Source organism: Cinclus cinclus, chromosome 3 (genome assembly GCF_963662255.1).
Source record: "Cinclus cinclus chromosome 3, bCinCin1.1, whole genome shotgun sequence".
In the NCBI taxonomy this organism is placed as follows: domain Eukaryota; kingdom Metazoa; phylum Chordata; class Aves; order Passeriformes; family Cinclidae; genus Cinclus; species Cinclus cinclus.
The window spans coordinates 86,605,397-86,608,086 of record NC_085048.1 but is presented as its reverse complement, the minus strand read 5'-3'; the positions used below and the strand labels follow the sequence as shown (position 1 = coordinate 86,608,086).

At 34.5% G+C, this 2,690-nt stretch overlaps 1 protein-coding gene across 1 annotated transcript in view; it reads left to right on the top strand.

Moving 5' to 3' along the window:
• The window catches only part of CAMKMT (calmodulin-lysine N-methyltransferase), a 208,443-nt gene extending 206,738 nt beyond the window's left edge, over nt 1–1,705 (top strand). The window contains exon 11 of the mRNA XM_062489244.1: nt 1,628–1,705. Within this exon, the coding sequence (XP_062345228.1) occupies nt 1,628–1,705 (78 nt within the window). The remainder of the gene's footprint in view (nt 1–1,627) is intronic.
• The last annotated feature ends 985 nt before the right edge of the window (nt 1,706–2,690 follow it).

Below are 2,690 nucleotides of genomic sequence, written 5' to 3'. Positions count from 1 at the left end.
TTTTGCTGTGTTTATTCTTATACTTCATGATCTCCTCGGTGTGCAGAATTCTTGGTTCTAGAGTGGGGTGCACCAACCCAAATCCCAACTAACTGTAGGGACATGCATAGAAATGGGAGTTTACCTTCCCTGTGCTCAGTTCCTCATCTGGGCTGCCCTCTTTGCATTCAGAGTCCGTAATTGGGCTCTGTTTTTCTGCTCCAATAAGTGGAGTCCAACAAATAGATAAGAGAAGGAAAATAGTTGGGCATGTCCCATCCTACTTTTCCCGACTTTCATTTGGATAGGTATGTGGCTCCTTGAAAATGGAAAATTGATAAACCTCTAATGTGCAAGTAAAATGTAGTCTTCCTTCAAGCAGAAACTGCCAGGATAGAATGAAACTGGTTGGTAATCCTGTGCAAACAAAGTGAACCACCTGTGGTAAAGTTGGAGATCTTGGGAAGCAGATTGTCATTACTTTAGTAATTATACACAAACACTTCTTAGTAAAGTGGATTAGAATTTAAAGAATAGATCAGCTTTATGTTCCACTATGAAAAAGGAAAAGTGTGTTAATTGCTCATAGACAGTAGCTTACACAGAGGCACTTCACAGCTGAAGAATATGATATGGAAAAGACTTTTGTTTAAATAACATGAGCAGTGTTGTGACATGGACCAACTAAAACCCTTCATGCATGGCAAGGGAAATAGAGCCAAAACAATATGATATAAAAGAGTTCTGGATTTAAATGTAGTATTTGGGGGGGTGCTATCTGTGTCAGGCATAGCTAAAGGGACTTTTTTGTATCTACATTTCTTCCTTAGGCTTGTATTAAATATACACATACAGTTTTTCTGTGATTGCAAAATATAATACGTATGAGTAGTTTTCACACACTTCAGTTAAATATATACATGGATTTTAAAGTCCATTTAACCAGAATGCCTAAAAAATAAAATTCTTTAGTTCTTTTGTTTGGGTTTTTTGTTTTTGAGGGGGTTTTTTTTGTTTTTTTTTTTTTTAGAAATATGTAATACTTTAGTGTAGATCAGAAGAACACACGTAATGTTGTCCCTAGCAGTTGATATTGGACCACTCTAATTATCAGGTTGTAATTCCCTCTTACAAAAAGAATTTTCAAAATTAAACAGAATTAATATATAAGCCCATCAATAACTGCATTACAGCCTTGCACTTACCTAAACCTTCAGGTAAGATTATGGTATTTCAGATGTCTGAAACAGTTGTTGATCTGAAATACCAAATATACAGCAATAGTTAGGCTGATTAGGGATAAACTTTTAGCCTTTGTTCTGAAGTTCCTTGCAGAGTGGATTTAATTCAGGCCTTAAATCTTGCTTGAATATAATTTATTTAGTGCAGCAATATGGGGCCTCACATTTTTATAAGTAGCGTTCAAGTATTTATTGAATAAATTAGTTTGTCTGCAAACTCTGACCAACTTCTGATAATACTTGACCTACAGGTCTATACCTGTGGTAGTATTTGACCTTAAGATATTTTTTTACTTGTTAAATGTTTAATCTTTTGTAGTATCATTTATACCAGAAAATTTACTTACAGAAGTAATTTAGAAATGCTTTCATACAGTTTGCTCACTTTATCCATTTTTTATTTGCAGTTGAAAAATGAAGAAAAAGATACATATGAGGAAAACCTCCATTACCCTTTTCTTCTCATTTTAACCAAACAGAGATAGAAGACTGCACCTTTTTTTTTTCTTTTTTTTAAGATGGACTGCTGAAAATTAATCCATGTACGTGGACGGTCAGGGAATGTGGAATGTTTATTTTTCCTTATTCATGTCCCTAAATGATCATTGGCGAAATATTTCTAATCTAAATGCTGAGGAAGATAACGTGGCTTGTTTCGCAGAGTATAAACATTGGGACATCTTTTTTTGTATTGTTTTAGAAGTTATTTTTGCAATTATATTCCAGCCTTAAACTGATCAAACTTCACATGTATGCATTAACAAAGGTGTAAAGCTGGCTTCCTTCTCTTCCGTGCCTTTAAACTTGCATGTATTTTGCTGTTCTCTTTAAATGCTATTTGGAGGTGTATTTGAAAATATATGGATAATATACTTTGTGGGCTTAGATAATTGGTTGTAAAGAAGTGAGTGCATGGACACTTAATTAGGAAGGAAATAGTTGTCTGAAGATCTTCTAAAAGTGCGCCTATTGAATGCTTGTATTCTTCTGCCTTATTTTTTTTTTTTTTTAAATTCCACTGTTGATTTTTCTATCTATGATTGAAATGTCCTCATTTGCTTGTGTGTTGAAGCCTCCTTTTCTATACGTTTGTATGTATGTTTTTTTCCAGCAGGACTTTTCCTCCTGTAGATGTATAAGAAATTATGCATCAGACAAAAGCCTCATAAACTGACCATTTGTCCTTTGGACACAATAGCCTGCCCAGCCCCTCTGCTCCTCCTCTCCAATTATGTGTGATTAGTCTCAGTGTGTTGTGTCAAGAAGGGGGAGTGTGCTGAGTGCTTATTATCTGTTTAGGTACAAGAAGAGCACATTTAGGTTCTGACTATGAATGGAAAGTGAGTCTTTATCAGGACTAAAATCTAAATGCTACTATCCTAGAAATTGCTTTCAAAAAAAACACACGTGCTTTTTTTAAATATCAATTCCAAGAAGCACTGTAAGAACTAAAGGATTTTATGATGTAAT